This window comes from Trachemys scripta, chromosome 15 (assembly GCF_013100865.1).
Source record: "Trachemys scripta elegans isolate TJP31775 chromosome 15, CAS_Tse_1.0, whole genome shotgun sequence".
NCBI lineage: Eukaryota > Metazoa > Chordata > Testudines > Emydidae > Trachemys > Trachemys scripta.
In genome coordinates, this window is record NC_048312.1 from 8,504,917 (window position 1) to 8,521,688 (window position 16,772).

Sequence of the window (16,772 nt, forward strand, 5' to 3'; positions counted from 1 at the left end):
AGGTGCATCTTGCAGCACATAAAGGTGCCCAAACCCATGCTCTAGGCCACCAAGGTTGGAAGTGATATCTGAACTTTTAAGATGGCCATCTGACTTCAGAACAACAGGAAATTCCCATAAAAGTAACATCCAAACATTTGCATTTTCACCACAGAGTGGCCACTCTATCCATAAAGAAACCAAAGGAGAGATTGTGTCTGGCAGTAATGAAATACACTCATTAAAAAGATGTGGCGAATTTTGCACTAGTGAAAATGCTAGACGGACAGCCCTGGAGATTGAAGTCCTCTGTTCACTACAGAACAGGTGCAGCCTAAGCAGCAATGTTGCAAACTATCCCCTGCTCCCATCCCAACTGTAACCTGAAGGCATCTCTAGGGTGTAAACAGGTGGCTCACTCTTCAAAGCATGATTATCCTTTTGCTTCCCCAGAGAGCCTGCTAACAAAGGACCCAGTTCTGATAGGAGCAGCAATGGTCTTTCAGGATGTGAACAACCATCTGTCGGGAGCTAAGAGATCCACCAGCCAAATTCAATCGAGCCACCAAGCAGCTATTACACAGTAGTACTGTTTGCTCCCCCATGATCTGGCCTGGACTCAGTCTAGCAACTTTGAGGTTCAGTAACTCTGGCTTGCTATCCTGCAACCAAGGCAATATTCAGGCTGTAAACCAAACAACACTGAACTAACATGCAGGTGGCGGTTGTTCAAGAGAATTTAAACAAGATTATCCTACATTGGTAGGATCTGACCCGGATGCCTCGCTGTTCATGAGAGAGATTAGACTGTGCCTCTGCATTCACCTGCTACTGCCACTGAAACGGAAACAGACAAACTGTTTCATAGGCTCTTTACTTCTAACAACTGACAGATTCTTCTTTAGCGCAAGCAGTAGAGAGGCCTGTGGTTTAGAGTTGGGGGAAGGCAGGGAATAGCTAGGTTCTATCCCTGCTGACATGCTGGAGATCAGAGTTGATGCATGTTGCAGCAAAGCGACAAGTGTAAAATCCTAAGCAGGCATGGATCAGTCACACTATTATATCGTGGTGCTAGATTTTAAAAAGGGCTGGGTAGAGCTTTCTTAGCGGAGTTGTCAGGATGTAGGCCAGAATTCATTACCCTTGTAACCAAAATGAAACTATTAATATGCCAATTTCCACCCATAAATAGATATAGCAGAGACTGAATTTATAAAAATGTGAGTGACTTACCAGATGTTGTGTGTGATGACTTTGGTAGGAAGTCCGTAGATCATCAGCTAAACAGTGATTCTCCTGAGGAGGCAAAAACAAAAAGAGGTGAAAAGAAGAAAAACACTCCCCCAAGCCAGAAGACAATTACAAAGATGCATTGTTTTAAAATCAAAGAGGAAACAGAATATGTTGGAACACGTCAGGAATGAAGCAAAGACAGACTGTTGGGGTGTTCAAGCTAGAGCATGTCCATCTCTTTCCAAGGCAAGTTGAATGAAAAATAATTTATAAGGACTACAGAATTATTACTGATGTGTCAGGAGAAAATCTCAGCAGCGTGTTGACAGACGTTTAACCATGGGGAAACCAGCTCCATTCCAGGTGGAGGTCACCAAGGACCAGGCTAATTTCCTGGGTGTTAGAAAGGAGGTGCTGGGAGACACCCCCAGGTCAGGACTCTAGGATGCAGCAAGACCTAGCCGGCTCGGTTTCCCTGCCTCACCAGGAACCTGCTGCCTTCCCCTGGCCTGTACTGGTGATGGGCCATACTTCTCACTGCTTCCAATGCCCAGGTCTTTCCTTGGGCTGGAAGCCAGCTGAGGTGAAACGACACAGGAGTAGAGGTTCAGGGTGGAGGGGAACCAGCATGGAGCCCAGATTAGCTCCATCCTTGGATATGGGATGGGTGGACAAGAGAGAATGCAAGTCCCTTGTGCTCCTGTGGCGGGATGGGTTGCCCAGGTGATTGGCAGAGAACTCTGGAGGGAGTCTTGCTCTGGGGGATGGAAGAGGGCGGGAGCAGTATTTTAACAGAGTTGAAGACTGGAGGATGAAATACAGGACATACTCTTCTCCAGAGCTCTAAGGGTTAAGAACCATTGGGAACAAACCAAGGAAGGAGACAGTGTGCAGTAAATCAGAGGGTCTCCCAGGAAGCGAGCTCTGATGCTCCTCTCCCCTCTCCCCAGCCAGAGCCAAGGACCAGCAAAACCAAACAAACAAGTTTCTTAAACTTTTGCTTCAGCTTTGGCCTGTGTGGGCCTCCCTGCACCCTCCAAAGTAGCTTGCAGTTGCTGAGCTCCTTAAAACAAAAATTTGGCCTGGAGAGACAGTTACAGATCCCAGGACACAACACTCGGTATCGATGGAGTGGGGCAGTCGTATATTAGAAGTGGTTATCATCTGCTCGATTGTACACAAGTTAGGTGCAGGCTCTGGGGAAGTTGCCAACAAGGCCTTCAGAGGGGGCAACCTTGTTTTGCTTGAACTAGAGAAACGGATTATTTAGAGACTGCATACATCGCACAGGAAGACAACACAGGCTAAAATGGAGGCACAGAGATGTTAGCTGAGTGTTTCAGACTGGGCCTGCACTGGTAGCTAGTTGACAGTCATGAGCTGTCAGAGCAAACCAGGCCTGTGGTACTTGAAGATTTTCCCCATCTGTTTGTATAGATAAAGCTGGAACCAACCCTCCCGCTCCAAGCTCCCCAGAAATCCTGGGACAGTTTTGATCTGGGGCTTAGCGGCTACAGCTTCTCTCTACTTTTTCCCCCAACCTTGTTTTGGTCACTCTGTAATCAGGAGCCACTATCAAATCTGCTACACCACAAAGGATTCCAGTACAGAGGCAGGGCTGATATGGGAGGCAGTCTAGTTTAATGGATACTGTACCAAAACCTGGGCTCTATTCCTGGCCCCGGCACTGACCTGCTGCATGAAGGGCAAGTCACTTCCTCTCTCCCTGCCTCTGTTTCCCTTCCCACTCTTTATCTGTCTCGTTTAACTGTAAGTTCTTTGGGGCAGGGACCATCTCTCACTAATGTTTGTGCAGCACCTGGCCCAGCGGGGCCCTTAGTTAGGGCCCCTAGGAGCTAATGTAACATAAATCCTTTTTCACTGACTCTGATGTAAATTGTGAGTAGCTGGCATAAGATCAGAATCTAGCCCCGTAGCTGAATGCAGCTGTCTAACCGTGTATTTGCTAAGCTCATTAAAACACAGAACACAAACATCAGGCAACATCAGCCACGTCCCCAGACGTCTCAGAATTCAGAAAGCTCTGCCATAGGAAAGCCTCCAAAGCCCCCCGAGTTTAGGTTACAAGGTAAGCTTAAAACACACAACATTCACTGTGTGTGACTCGAAGGGCTGAGAAAATTTAAGGCAGATTATTTAAAATAAAAAGTGGAGCAGAAACAGATTAAAACTACTGCACCATGACCATTAATGCAGCGATGGAAAATATCAATCACGCCATTGCCTCTGAAGCTAGCTGTGAGAGAAGAATGAGGAGATTTTATGTTCCAAGTACCAGGAAACCACAGGGCCCTGGTGCCTAGTTCTGAAAAGAACACTGTTTGAATCACAAGGAGGCAAGCAGAGCCAAGGGGGGCTTAAAAATAGCAGTTTTACGAGTTCAGAGATATTCAAGCATTTCAGAGAGTGGCTGAAGAAAGTAGCCCCAAAATTAGTTGACAGTAGTGTCATTGAATGCAGCACTATCAAGGGTTGACAGGCTGTTTTAGGGGATTGTAAAATCTATTGCTTCTAAGGCCTGGTCTACACTGGGGTGTGTGTGCGTGAGCTAAGTCGGTCTAAGTTACACAACTTCAGCTACGAAAATAGCGTAGCTGAGAGCGACATACTTAGAGCTACTTACCGTGGTGTCTTCACTGTGGTAGGTCAACTGCGGACGCTCCTCCGTCAACTCCGCCTACGTTTCTCGCTCCGGTGGAGTACCGGAGTCTATGGGAGAGAGCTCGGCAGTCGATTTATCACGTCTTCACTAGATGCGATAAATCGACCCCCGCTGGATCGATCGCTCCGGAGGTAAGTGTAGACATGCCAACTCAAGTACAGCCATTCATGAGATCTAGTCAGGGGCAGCTCCAGGCACCAGCACTCCAAGCGCGTGCGTGGGGCGGCAAGCCGCGGGAGAGCGGCAGTCAAGCCACCTTCGACAGCATGCCTGCGGGAGGTCCGCCAGTCCCGTGCTTTCGGCGGCAATTCGATGGCGGGTACCAGCAGACCTCCCACAGGCGCACTGCCGAAAGCCACCTGACTAACGTGCTGGGGGCGGCAAAATACATAGAGCCGCCCCGGATCTAGTGGCTGCTCTGTGGCCTAAGATAAATAAGTTTAGTGGCATCCATCCAGTTCCCACTTCCCAGTGTCCATGCGTTCAGAAACTGGAACAGATTGGAAACAAAGTCAGACACACCAGGGACTAAATGGATTATGAAGACTGAACTACCCAATGCTTTGAGTAAGGTCAAGGATGAGGCATAGGTGAAAGTCTAGACGCGTTTAGAAGTCAGCGTTAGAGAATGCAAAGTGCTTGTTGCCCATCTCAACATGGCATTAAGATGCACAAGGGCATTTTTAAAATCCTGTGCACGGATTTAGATCCACTGGGCATGTTCAAAGAGGCTACGACACACCATGTATGAGGAGCAATGGAGCTGTGGGGTCCTGTGTGCTGGACATGTCAAATTAACATAGCAAGAGGAAGGAAATGAGTTTCTACATCCCGGAAAGTTTCCTAGCTGGTCAGACGTTTGTATCTGCAAAGCTATGCAGCAAGATCCTGCATGCTGCACCAGTGCTGGGACACAGTATGAAGGCCACGCTTCAATAGGAAAGTGGATTTCCTCACTAAGGCATTCACAGTAAAAAAAAGTATTTAATAAAGGGGGAAAAGCATGTGAAAGAAGAACTGCCTGGCTGATGGTAAAGATAAGGCTGCCTGTATCTACAGCATCAGGGAAACTGGTCAAGAATGACTGTTCTGTACTCAGAGTATCTTCTCAACTAGCTTCAAGCCCAAATGAGAATAATCCACATAATAGATGTAGCAGGTGCAGCTAAAGGCATTAAAACATTTCTCTACTAGAGATTAGTAAGGGTATATACAAGCACAGCTGGTTTAGCTAGAGGGGAAAAAAACAGCCTCTGCAATAATGCCTTCTGTAATCCAGGGATTTCTGATTTTTAAAAAAAGTCAGACCAGGTTTTTTAGAGAATAGCTTTGCTAATGGAGCATTAAGCAAATCATTGTAATTGTTACTAACATAAAATACGATTTGCTTAGGCAACCTGGTTGCCAGTTATGTTATGGCTCCCCTGGGAGCTAGGGCTGGTTGCCAGTGGTTCCCAGTTTGCACAGACACACGGAGAGTTAGCTATCATCGAGCTAGTGTGCTAAAAACACTGGGGTAGCCATGGTAGCACGGGCAGCAGTGAGCAGCACAGGTTAGTCGCCCCGAATATGCATCCCCAGGGTCCACCATGGCTACATTACTCATTAGTACACTAGCTTGAGACAGCGAGGTCAAATGTGTCTGTGCGAGCTGGGAACCACACCCCTAGCTCCAAGTATAGACATAGGGTGACCAGACAGCAAATGTGAAAAATCGGGACAGGGGGTGAGGGGTAATAGGAACCTATATAAGAAAAAGATCCAAAAATTGGGACTGTCCTGATAAAATCGGGACATCTGGTCACCCTATATAGATGTAGCCATTGTGAAGTCTGCCACTCAGCTCCAGTCATCTTGACCAAAGTTTCTTTTTAGCTAGAGGGACATCAGGAACATTGTACTTAGCTGGTTATTATGGAGAATCATTGTCCTCTGGGTTGCAGTATCACCTAGGTGCCCAATGTGCTAGGTGCTGCACAAACACAGAATTAAAAGCCTGTTGCTGCCTGGAAGAGTTTACCTCCGAGGTAATTTGCTTCATGTCAGGCTGTCAGCTTTTGGGGTGGGGACTGTCTTTTTCTTCTGTTTGTACAGCACCTCGCACAGGGGGGCCCTGGCCCATGACGGCCATTCCTAGGTGTTCTGACAATACAGATATTTAATACAGAATACGAATAGATTTTGGCTAGAGAGACCTGCACCAAAAGCCTCAAACCAAGACAAACTTGTGCACTCTGGGGAAGGCTGGATCCAGAAGGGAACGTGGTGACAGACTTTTATTTCTATAATGGACTTAGCCAGAAGCCCAGATCTACTCACCTCTGAGGGTGGGAGGGAGAGTTAGAATTGGATTTAGCTCCTAACTGTGCAGCTTGGACCCACCTGTTGTTAATTGGAGCAAATTGCTCTCCCGGGTTGTTTGCTGGGATGGGGAGAGCAAGGGGCAAAGTTTCTTTGCTGAAGCTGACAGAGCTTGGCCGCATGGCCAGTTTGTCCTTTAACCCACAAACACACCTGAGGGCCCAATCATTTCTATGTGCTTGAATTTCTGTTGAGCTATTTCGTGTTTAATTTAAGGAGGCCCCCCACACTGGAGTTCCATAAAAGTCCAGCTGTAAACACGGCACGTAATCATAGCTCAAGTGTTCACAAAAGTGAGCAGTATCAGGGGGTAGCCGTGTTAGTCTGTATCTACAAAAACAACAAGGAGTCTGGTGGCACCTTAAAGACTAACAGATTTATTTGGGCATAAGCTTTCGTGAGTTAAAACCTCACTTCTTCGGATGCTATTTGATAGATTGAGACTGAGGCAGAAACGGTCAGTGGCCAAGCCAGGACTGGAACCCATGTCTCCCAGTGCACTGCCCTGTCCATTGGATCAGCTGTACTGGGCTGAGAAAGACGTTACAGTGCAAGCCTGCCTGCAGTTGGCCCACTGTTGCCTTCCCTACACTTGGTGCATATTTGGCCTTGCAAAGCTATTCAGCCCATCTGAACTTCGGGCTTTCCCTCCAACAAGGCAAGAGATTTTCAGTAGATATGACCACTGTTGCTGATTAAAACTATGTAAAAGTCCCAACAGCAGAAGAGCTCTTATTGCCAAATCTCCACTAGTGGAATTTAAAAAAATTATTTGTGCACTTATAGTAGAAAGGAGCTCATTTGTACGTGGCAGAATTGGCACCATGGCTTAGGGAGGTAATTTAAAGCAGAAGCAGGACTTTGTACAATGATCCCCTTTTAAAAAGTAAATGTAGCATCTGATTGGAAGAGTAGGTGGCTTTTCCTTAGAGAAGAATATAATTTGAGGGCGTTAAAGGAGTCAGAGTCAGGATGAAGTAACCTGACCAAGTACAGTAGGGTTATTATACTGGATATGCAAAAATGAAGTGATACATTCGTTAATTCATTGCAGAGAAGAAAGAATTGCAGTCAAGCTTCATTAGGTTAGTATTGGTGGAGTATTATACCATCAACACGAACCCACTAAGTAGTTTGTTTTCATCGGTGATTGCACCTATATTTGCTGGTTGCTTGCTATGTTCCCCTCATCAGGTAATAAATCTGCTACAGACAGGGCCCATCAGCTCATTAAATATGTTGATTTCATGCAAATTGCATGATATGACACCAGATTCTCCACCAAAGGGGCCTAGCAGGATTTCATGAGCTGTGGCACAAGAATACAGCTCTTTTCAGTGGATACCCTAGATGAGTGACTAACTTCCTGCAAGAAACATCTAAACGTGCAGCTAGGGATGGAGATCAGTGGGGACTTTCTGAATAGAAAGCATCTCCATACTGAAGAGCTAAGCTCAAGAAAAATCAAGCTGCTGCACCTGGGTAAATAGAGGTAGAGGCTATTTATTTTTAGCATTGTTATTACTAGGACTTGTTGGGAGGAGGAAATTTAAGCCATGAACTCAGACTTTTAGTCTTTGGGATCCCAACTACAAAGAACAGCTTAACTCCTAAACTTTCGTGCAGAATATGGAGTTCCACAAATGTAGGATCCGAATTTGATTTGCTTCTGCACCATGCTACCCTAATTTGGAGAAGCATTTCCCCTGGCTCTTACATGATTGCTGAAAGATGGAGGTGGTCCTGGGATGGCTATTAAGGGCATCAAAGTAAGATGAACTAGGAATTTGGAGCCAGACTGCCAGCTGGTGTCTGTGGACTAACACTGATTTACACCAGCTGAGAAGCTGGGTACAGGTGTCGAGTTCTCCTCCGTAAGTGATGAGAAAACCTCATGAGGTGCAGAGTTTGGTTCCAGTTTTAATGTTTCTCCAGACTCTCTAACAGGCTGGTTGGACGTTTTCTGACAGAATGGCCTTCTATTGGAAAATGCCAATTTGTCAAAATTGAAACAGAGCTGGAAATAGAACCCAGAACTCCAGACTCTCAATCCGGTGCCATAGTCACAAGTCAATACTCCCTAGGTCCCATGCACAAGATCCACTCTGTACACATTAGCACATGTGCAACTGATAGCTGAATGACTCATTGTTTACGCTTACCTATCTGGGGATATGAATAATCTTGGACTCTGGTATCAGTACTTCACTTAATTCCATGACAGACTGGAACATTGTACCCTGCATCGTCATAGGTCATATGTGACAGTCTGTACCCTATGTTCACCACTTTTAAAAGACTATGATAAATTTTGTACAAAGTATGTCTTGTGCGGTATCATTTGAAAACTCATAATTTGCTGATCATTATTGGCTTGATAACATGTGTGTGGCAACACTGTATGTAAAGTTATAAGATTCTACTGTATGATCTTACTAAGGCATATTCCAAATCTGGGGAAGCAGCCCAAATGTGTTCATCGGAGACAAAAGGTTAGTCAGCACCTGAGCCAGGTGTCAGCATAATTAACTGGACTATCATTTGGTTAAGTGGCCATTCTTTGTCAGGAAGAGGATTGTGAGGGAGAAATTTACAATTTGGCAATGGAACAACTGGGGGTTCCTGTGTAAACAGTCTGGCTATCACCTGAATCCCAGCTAGAGATGATTCTCAAAGAGGCCCCAAATCATCTCTCCCCCCTCATCTCTACTCCTGGCATCAACAACATTTGAAAGACAAAAGCAGCATCATTGAACTGGGGAAAGGGTCCTGCTGAAGGGATTCAGCCAGACTGCTGTAAGCTTATGGAGAGAGAAACCTTTTTGCTTTAAATTCATTTAGTTTGTTAAATTCGGTATTAGTTTGCATTTTACCTTTTATTTCTTTGTAACCAATTCTGATTTTATGCCTCGTTACTTGTAATTGCTTAACAATCTATCTTTCTGTAGTTCATAAACTTTTTGTATTGTTTTATCTAAGCCAGTGTGTTTGGATTGAAGCGTTTGAGATAAGAGGGTCTGTGCATATCATTTCCCATGAATGAAATGACAGGCTTTCTATGACCTTGTATTGTTCAGAAGGAAAGAGCTGGGCAGTACAAGACAAACATTTCTGAGGACAAGTCTGGGACTGGGAAATTCTTTGTGTTGCTCTACAGTATAATTCAAGGGTAGCAGACTGGTTAACTGAAGCACTCCTGCAGTATTGCTGGGGTTAATTTACATGCTGGAGGCTGTGTGAGAGCTGGTCAGGAGTGGTTGCTCTCACAGCAAAGCAGCGTAAAAAGTTAGAGAACAGAGGGGACACAGATGTCCAGTTTGTACCCTGGTGAACATCACAGTGTAGTTCAAGAAGGCTGCTTCCTAACTGATGCATTTTCATCTTTGCAACTAAGCTCACAGGAGGTTTGATTGCCTGACACGGAAGGTCTCTTTCCCAGCCACACTATGTGCCTTGAAGGTGGAGAGTTATATGCCACTGGAACCAAGTGAAATGGGATTTAGGATCAGGACCAATTTGTTTAGCTGCACAATGTGGTGGCCCACACTTTTCAGGCTGCCTTTTAAAACTCACATGCATGGCAATTTGATCTTTGAAAGCAATGAATTATTGCAAAGGTGATTTTAGTTCCTCAGCATCAAAGCCACAACAGGGATGGTAAAAGCCAGCTGGATGAAAATAGACATTGGGGCAGATCCTCAGCTGGTATAAGTAAGTGGTCAGAGCTTTACTGAAATCTGCCCCAGAGTTTTTGGGCCTGAGTCGTCATAGCCCTGCACCCTGTGTCCTCACTCTGATTTAGCCGTATTTTACACCCGCAGAGATTAGGGAAAGACCTGTTCAGCATGAATACTTAGCTGGTGGATGTACAGTAGAGCTGGGTGGGAAATGATTCTCCCATCCTGCAAACCAGATTTCAAAAATTTTCCCATGAGGATGAAATCAAGTGGTGATTAGGGCATTGAATTACCAATGGCTTGAACCTGGGTCTCCCACATGAGTATATGGCCTATATGCTACTCCAGGAAAGCAGAGAGGGCCAGGGGATAGGTTAGGGTGTTTCTCTGCCTCACCAGACATTCCGAGAAACCTCTCAACAAGAGTTTTGTTGACCCTGGCATGATCCCCCACAAAAAAAAGAGCTTGGTTTTGACAAATCAGCATTTTCTGATTATGAACTCCCCACCAACTTCACCACACAGTTCTTTGAACAAGTAACACACACAGGATTTTTGTAAGCATCCCAACATTTTAACAGGGTAGAAGTTATTGTTAACTGTAAGGAGTTATTTCTCCTCCAAACTGAGTCTACCAAGCCTAATTAGGAGGCTAATAGGAAAACTGCACCGTGTGAAAGCAGCATCTGAGTGAAAGAAAGTGTGGAAAGGGATGTTTTATGTCTGTTTATCAGTTGTATTATAGGACCACCCAGAGGACTAAAGCAAAAAATCGCCCCCCAGCAAAAATATGCCCCTTTGTGATAGGAACTGTACAAACGCAATGTTCCTGGTCCAGAGAGCTTGCAGAGTAATGATATTCAGACTTAAAAAGAGTTGCTGAGTTGAGCTGAGCTCAGTCCAATCACAGACGCATAGAAACTAGATGTGTACAAGGCCCACAAATCTGGATCCAGATTTTGGGAGTGTTGAGAGCTGGCTTTTGGATTCAGCCCCTACATTATGGCAAAGCCTGTTTTCAGGGCAGACTACGGGCCTGATCAAAGTTCCGAGGTAACTAGCTGCTGGTGCTACTCATGTCTGACAGAGAAAGAACTATTTGCTTTATGGGAAGAGCTACTGTTGTTGCGAGAGTGGAAATGAACATGTTCTCTTGATGCAAAGTGGAGCCTTTTTGCTGCATGGATGGCATTACGGGAGATCTGGGGAAGAAGATGGACACTTAGAAGTCTTGTGTTAAAGGGACAAAATCCTTCCATGAAATTTGCACTCCTCCATTTGTACTTTTCTTTTAGCATCGGATTAAAAAAAAAAAAAAAAAACTCACCTCCCTCTTCCACCTGGTGTACAATTGCAGGCCAGATTGCAATACTCTTACTCACTTTGAGTAGTATCTCACTCCACAAATGGTCCCACTGACTCCAATGGGACTATGACAGGACTAAAGTACTACCCAGGGTGAATGAGGGCATTGCAATCTGGCCCGGATATTTTAGAGATGATCCCCAACTTCGGATACCCGAAACTGGAATCCAGATTTGAATATTAAGAGCGGCTCCTTCTTGTGATTAACGGACTAAGACAAAGCCCTATCTCTAAACACACCTGAGCTTTGGGTCCGACCCACACCTGAGCTCTATGGCTCAGGCCCATCTCTATTTTATAGTACCAGTGAGCATAGGAGTAATAAATACCGTTTCAAGATATAATGGGACACAGATTTTCCTTCACTTTAAACACAGCATTTCTGGCAACCCACTGGACTCCTTTTACCAAAGGAGACCTCACCGATCCCGACAGTGGTGATTTATATAGTGATTGTAGCTGTTTACGCCATTGATCAGGAGAGCAAATGCCAGGAGAGCCTAAGACTAGGAAGTTTGAAGCAACAGAGGTCACTGCTAGATCTGCCAACTGGTCAGAAGAAAGTCTCAAAGCACAGAGGAAAAATCCGCACCAGTATGAAGGTGCTACTTGCTATAGTGATGTGAGCGGACTTTGTTGCCAGCATCCATTATGTACAAGTATTTCCAATTCTTCTTTAGTTCTCAACACCATATCAGTCCTCAGCATAACAGCTCACAGAAGCATTAGCTCGGCATGGGTGGATTTAACTTCCATCTCTCAGTGAAAGGAAAAAAGGAGGTGTTTGGTTTTCTGATCTTCTTTGAACATACATTGCAATCTGCCCTTTCCCTTGTGTTGCTGCTAAGCGTCTGCTCTGGCCATCCAAGTTAAACCCACACATTTGTCTGCATTATACTCGCGGGGGCTGGAGGAATTATGTGGATTTATGACACGGCTTTTCTGCATTGTGTGTCCTGACACTGCCAAGCGTAAATGTATATCTGAGCATTCCTAGCTTATAGACCCTACCTAACAGCACATATAGCCTTGCAGCCAAGGATTTTAAAGCGCATCACAAGCATTAAGCCCCACACGTTACGTTCCCTGTTTTACAGAAGTGGAACCTGAGGAACTGAAAGGCAAAGCGATTCAAAAGGGAAGTAAAGGCTACCACATGGAAATCCTGAGACTCAGCTCCCTTTTCTTATCAGACACACGTTGCCTCTCAAAGACACAAAGGATGGGTTGTGGGAATTCAGCATGATTTCCCCCCCCCTCGTCCCCACACTATGACTATTATATTGGGGGAAGACAGTCTAAAGACCTTGAACTGGGGCTCACTCCTGCCCCCACTGAAATTACTGGCAAGACTCCCAGCACTTTTAGTGTGGCAGGATTGGGCCCCTAGTATTTACCAAAGGATACGACGAATGCTGAGTTCTACAGACGTACAGTTAGGCCATGCGAGACCATTGGTACATTAGAGAAGAAAATATAGTGGCTCTATGCAACACATTAATGCTTCTCCCCTCCAACTGGTCATAGATTTGTGCCTGATTCTTCACACAGATAGCCCCTGTTCATATAAGAAATCCCATTGACTCACGTGAATAAGATATGCAGGACTAGATGTTCAAGAGAGGAAGGCATGAATGCGACCTCAAGAGCGGATTGTAATCTTGCTACCAAAATGCCTGCTTACCACTATCACCTTCTTAAACTAAGACAACAAAGGAGGACCAGACATTTCAAAATCTCCTGGTCTCTTACTGGTCAACAGTAACTGACACCGTCTGGCTGACCTGTGGAGACTCACATGTGTGTACCTTAGGGAAAGCAGAAAGCTTCAGGCCAAAGGAACTATCTCAGGGATTAATTTGGGCCAAGGGGTGCAAAGGTGGGGCCAGCTGAGTCAGTTCATGGTTGCATGGTTGGAAGCTCATTCACACCATCGCAATATAAAAGAATGAAGAGGTAAAACCTGGTCCCAGTGAAGTCAATGGCAAGACTCTTACTGGTTTCACTGGGAGCAGGATGGGGACCAATGATCTGAATAACTCTTATGCCTGCCAATCCTGGCAGACAGACCGCAGCTGCCATGGTGGAGAGTTGGGGGAGGGGGGGAGGGGACACGGGGAAAGAGCACGCACCTCCAAACAGACGGTGTCCGAGCCACATCTAAGCATGCCTCTGCTGCCTGGGTATTCATAGGTGGGATGGCCCTGGTGATAAGCATGCCTGCATCCACCACCCCCTCATTCCCCATGCTGTGCCTCATTAAGGACCACAATAGGAGCCTTCGTTTAATTAATTAAGGCTCATAGCACGTTCCTGAGGTAGGTAAAGGAGCTGGAGGAGGGAAACGCAGAACCTTTTCTTTTATAATTGCCTCTAAAATGGAGGCACTTTCTACTCAGGCATATGGATAATGCAACCAACCGTATGCTCCTTTTTCAGAGACACTGGGATTTTTCCATAGAAAAAAAGATCAGAAAGGCTCACTCTGGTTATCTAGCCGGACCTTTTGCAAAACCTCGGCCAGAGAATTTCATGCCAAGAATAAGGAGAGTTTTCAGGTTCATGCAGGGAAAATTAAGACAAAAACCTCCACAGCCTATATTCTGTGTGGCCCCAGTTAGATGCAATGCACATCAATATGAAATCCTGGCCAGTCAATAACCACAGTCTGATGACTGTGCACGACATTCTAAGAGAACAAGTACCAGGATGAATAATGCATACACTTTTGTCTCGACAGAAGCAAACTCAGTTTATAGTGCTGAAGGAATCCTCTCAAGATAGTTTGGTCTGTCAGAGCTTGTTGAAAGACTACAGTCAAAGCACAGGATTAGGAGACGATTCTCTAGATTTCCTTTCTCTGTTTCCTTCTCTCATTCTTGTCATAACTGTGTCTCTGCCTCCGCGACTGGTATTTTGTTTCCAATTTACTTTCTCCTCATAAGTTTCGATTCTGCAGCAAAGAGCTGCATCGTTTCCTCCCTTCTTGTCGTAATGCTCTCCATGCTTCCATTTGGGGTATTTGGTTTCAAATTTCTCTCATGTATAATTTAGTTTTGATGAATACGCGATGACAGCTCTTTTGCAAGTTCATCCAACGGCTTTATCTTTGAAAGGTAGCTCCTCCATTTATCCACTCCCAACTCCGGGCCTTCATTCGTGGTGCACCTCAAGCTTGGAGCAGTTTCCCACTTCCCTTTTCCCAAACTCTCCTCTTTAAACCCAAGTTCTTCTGTGAAACCTTCAGACACTGATGCTCATTGACTGGCCATCCAGGGCATTTTGCTTTGCAGTTTGTGTGGTGTGTCTGCTGTCCTGGGGATAGAGATTGCCAGGGGTGAGACTGTGAGATCCTCACTCTAGGGACTACGGTTAAGAGGATGATTCGTAACAGATAATTTGAGGAGTTAGCTCCATTTTGCTGATGGACTATCTGTGAGCAGGTCATTATTCCTGCAAGTCTAGGCTTTGGTCACAAATTAGTTTTTCACATTTTTTGCTCAATGGATTCAACAGGAACATTCAAAATTCAGACTGTGGTGCTTAATTGCGATTGATCTGCCCAATCACAAGGTATTGTTTCTTCTCTCTGATTGGATGACTGTGTAAGAAGTTGCAGTGCAACTATGTAAGGGGATCTAAAATGCATTTTTCCATGAACACTCCTGCTTTCAAGTTTGCTTTCTTTTGAACAATTGTGCCAGTAAAACTCGATGACCAAGTGCTGCAATGTAACTGAGCTACATCTTGATGCCCTTATATAGGCTAAACGCCTGTTGTCCAGACCTACAGGACAAAACAATGCTGTTGTAAATACAGATTATTATAGGAGCGCTTAACAGGGCCTGCTGAGAGTGGGGCCCCATTGTGCCATACAGCTCCTGTCCTGAAGAGTTTACAATCTAATCAGACAAAGGGTCGGAGGAGACATAGCCATGGACTGACTCCTCCAGGGCTGAATGGGAGTTTTAGGAGAGAAAAGATGCAGGTTTTGTCACAATCACCTTGGCATCCAGATGATTTAGAAGGCACTGGGACAAGTTAATTCCATTGATTTCAGTGTGGACAAAATCTCGGGTCTCTACTTTAACTCCACTTTCCAACTGCATGTTAGAGACCTTAGGCCAAGTTATGAGTTTGCGTTATGTTGGTATAAATCCATCACCGTCTATGGATCCTCTAGGAATTTACATCAGTGGTGAGCAGGGTCCAGACCCCTTCTGCACTATTCTTCGACTCTGTCTCCTTGTACCACTCAACCAGTCAAGTCAACGCAGTTATAACACTTCACACCAGCTGAGGACTTGTCCCTGAGTTATCACTGTGATACATCCCACAGCTACTCCATACCACACTGTGTGCAGTTTGTGTTCTGGTATCTTGTGTGCCTCACACAGTAACTCAGAACAGTTGTTCCCTGTCTGCTATTTGCACCCCCATCTCAGTGGGGAAAAAACACCTCCCCGCACTTCAGAAGGAACAACATTTTAAATGAATCCACTGCTGCCTGATGATTGAAGAGACAATTTAAGGGAAGCCATCCAGTAGCTAGGAATCAAGCTCCATTATGCTATATTAAAAATTAAGTGCACTCCACTGAGCCAGACAGCCACAGATTGAATTAATAATGTTATTTATTCCATTTAACTGCTTACGGGTAAAGCATAATCATAGCAGCACTTTAAAATCAACATTGGAGTCAATAGCTCGGGCTCCGGGGTTCTTTACAGAAAACATTGAAGTGCACTGAGCAGCTGGAAGTGAAGAGTGTGAATGTGTGAAATACAGCGGAGCTGGTAACAAGGAAGTTATATGGACGTGATTGTTCATTTGGCGACTAGTGCTCCAGCAACACTTAGCCGTTGGAAAGCAAGAGCAGCTCCCGGAAGATTAGTTGGCGTTTGAGCTGGTGTATGTTCTGAAGCTGGTTGACTTTTTTTGGCTTTTTGACCAGAGCAAGAACCAGTCATGGAAAATTCTCCTTTTCAGGGACAAGTCAGTAAAATTTCAGTTTGGGAAAGATTTAAAAATTACCAAAAATGGTTAAATATTTTCCCGGGTTTTGATTTTGTTGTGGAAAGCTAAACAATTTACACAGGAAGTTGTGTTTGTTTTGGGGGGGGGGGGGGGGGAAAAGGGGGGAAAAAAAATCCCTCCCCCCCAGAGATTTCCCACTAGAATAATAAAAGAGTTTCAGCTAGCTGTTGTATTTTCCCTCTCCTCCCCCCTTGGTTCATTCTCTTGTTTTGGGGCGGTTGTGACTCTCATGTCACACCACTATGGCCATGTCAGGAAGCGCATCCCTTTCTCCCCAAGTATTGTTCACCGTCACTCAGGAAATCCAGCAAACTCCTCCGGTCAATACATAGGCACATTTCGTATCACTAACCACTTCAAATTTATTAGGATTCCAAAAATCCAGTCTACTGGGCTCGTACATAGGATAGATCTGTTGCTGTTAGTTCATTCAGTTG

The 16,772-nt window shown here is 45.1% G+C and overlaps 1 protein-coding gene across 3 annotated transcripts in view; it reads right to left on the reverse strand.

Moving 5' to 3' along the window:
• CCDC92 (coiled-coil domain containing 92) overlaps positions 1 to 16,772 on the reverse strand; it is a 214,835-nt gene that overhangs the window by 81,664 nt on the left and 116,399 nt on the right. For all 3 annotated transcript variants that reach the window (XM_034790794.1, XM_034790791.1, XM_034790793.1), the window contains one exon: positions 1,213 to 1,275. In XM_034790794.1, the coding sequence (XP_034646685.1) occupies positions 1,213 to 1,256 (44 nt within the window). In that variant the 5' untranslated portion in view covers positions 1,257 to 1,275. The remainder of the gene's footprint in view (positions 1 to 1,212; positions 1,276 to 16,772) is intronic.